We start from the raw sequence: 2,061 nt of genomic DNA, 5'->3' as shown, positions 1-2,061 counted from the left end.
CATGAAAAAAATAGACACTAACTCTATATATCCAGTATCCACTTTGATATATTGTGTATCTGCCACAAACAATGAGAACACAAGAACTTTGAAAGGTCCACTAGTTTTCACCAATACACTAACCAACTAAGTAAGTATTAGGCTATTTTCCATTTGTTAGTTTAAGTCTTTGCTTGATTAACCTCTATATAAACACATATTTCCAAACTTTACAAATCACCAACCAAGCTAATTGTCATTTCATTTAAGCAATTAAGCCTCTTTTCCTCCATTTGATAAAGCTTATAGTGAAGTAAAATGGCTTCGAAATGCATGCATTTGCTACTCACGATAACCATAATTGTTACACTATTCGCATCCGTATCAAGCAACCCGAATTTCCAAAATGGACCACAAAATTGGAAATTTGAGTTCAACTACACCAATGGTCCATTTAGACGCCCGAAACCTGTACAGAATTCTAGACGAATCATTGTTGGTGGATCTGATAACTGGCGTTTTGGTTTCAATTATACTGAATGGGCTAGGACAAATGCTCCATTCTTTTTCAGTGACACTCTAGGTATGTAGCATGCATCGTGCATTCATTTTTAACGAAATGTTCCCCCTTTTTATCTAAACAATAGAAAAATAAACTTTACCTTATAATTATATTATATCCAAGTTGAAATTACAAGTGCACATGATATTTATAATTAATGCAAACATTTTTTTTTTCATTATTTTAATGTTGAACTTGTTGTAGTGTTCAAATTCGATCCACCTAGCGATACCAATATACATCCACATAGTGTTTATTTGTTTCCAAGTCTTTGGAGCTTTCTGAGGTGCGACTTAAGATGGGCGAAACGTGTGGCAAACACATCACAAGGAGAAGGAGAAGGGTTTGAATTTGTGCTCAACAAATGGAAGCCGTATTACTTTGCTTGTGGAGAAAGTAATGGTTTTCACTGCCAATCTGGAATGAAGTTTTTTGTGATGCCAGCGTTTCGTTGGTACTAACTAAATTTCTTAATGTTACTTTGAATAATATTATTCCATTAAGGAAGATTCAGTTGTCTTGTTTTTGTTTTGGATTGAAAATTTAATAAAATAAGAAAATAAACATATGTCATTATATACTTGCCTACAATTTGTGTTTGTTACCTTAAGGTATAGTTTACGCACAAGGCAAGATATGTTCTCGACTTCACCTATCTCGTCTATCTCATGTTTATTGTTGATTTAACATCGTGCTACACGCTATGCTGTATAATATAATTCTTCAATACAAATGTAACACATAACGTATAGTGTGATACAACATATTTAATCCCGTGCACACACTATGAACATCAGAAACAGAAAAGCAACATCTAGGGGCAGTAATAATTATAATCTTGTGAGCATGCTCTGATGAAACATGCAACACAAGACTATATTAAATCTGGTGATTATTTAATTTTTTAAACTTGTTCTATAAATCTTTAAAATAACAACACTTTGTTTAAACTCAAGCAATCAATTATGTTTGATGGTTAACAAACAGCTAATGACACTCCAGTTTTAATAAATTATGTTTTCTTAAATCATGTTTTTATAGCATTATATATTATTACCTACTGAAAACAAATTATATGAATAAACGTGACATTTTATGTGTTTATAGATGTATATAAACCAATGTGTCAAATACAATTAAATTGATAAAGTTTACACAGGTTTGACATGTTCAAACACTTCAATCTATTCTCTTTTAAGAATTCTTTCTGGATTCTTGAGTAGTCGAGAACTAGCCATTTCATTCCGTTTATAATTATAGGTCATTGGTTTTGTCAAACCATGTACTCTAAAGTCTCAGAGCATTCACATCCATTTCACCATTTTTTTTATCCTAAATTACACTAAAATACACTACATTTTCTCTCTCTTTTTCAATTAAATAATATATTTTTATACCTTTAGCATTATCTTTTCTCAATCTTTCACTCACAACCACTTTCAAAATATATTAAAAAATTATAGGGGGTGAACAGTGTCTTTTCAAATATACAGATGAACAGTAACATTTTCTCTCTCCTC

At 31.3% G+C, this 2,061-nt stretch overlaps 1 protein-coding gene across 1 annotated transcript; it reads left to right on the top strand.

Annotated features, from left to right (window-relative positions):
• The first annotated feature begins 232 nt into the window (after positions 1-232).
• On the top strand, positions 233-1,206 carry LOC110915933. The gene is made up of 2 exons (XM_022160686.2): positions 233-562; positions 746-1,206. Exons 1-2 carry the CDS (start codon positions 298-300, stop codon positions 1,000-1,002), a joined length of 522 nt encoding a protein of 173 aa, XP_022016378.1. The 5' UTR covers positions 233-297; the 3' UTR covers positions 1,003-1,206.
• The last annotated feature ends 855 nt before the right edge of the window (positions 1,207-2,061 follow it).

Source organism: Helianthus annuus, chromosome 16, assembly GCF_002127325.2.
Source record: "Helianthus annuus cultivar XRQ/B chromosome 16, HanXRQr2.0-SUNRISE, whole genome shotgun sequence".
NCBI classification, from domain to species: Eukaryota; Viridiplantae; Streptophyta; class Magnoliopsida; order Asterales; family Asteraceae; genus Helianthus; species Helianthus annuus.
The sequence above is the reverse complement of the archived record's forward strand: the minus strand, read 5'-3'. Positions and strand labels throughout refer to the sequence as shown.

Bases quoted from the DNA above. Each gene is read 5' to 3' on its own strand.
- LOC110915933 (XM_022160686.2), top strand. From the start codon at position 298: ATGGCTTCGAAATGCATGCATTTGCTACTCACGATAACCATAATTGTT. The intron at 563-745 runs GTATGTAGCATG...AACTTGTTGTAG, and splicing joins CTTTTTCAGTGACACTCTAG to TGTTCAAATTCGATCCACCT.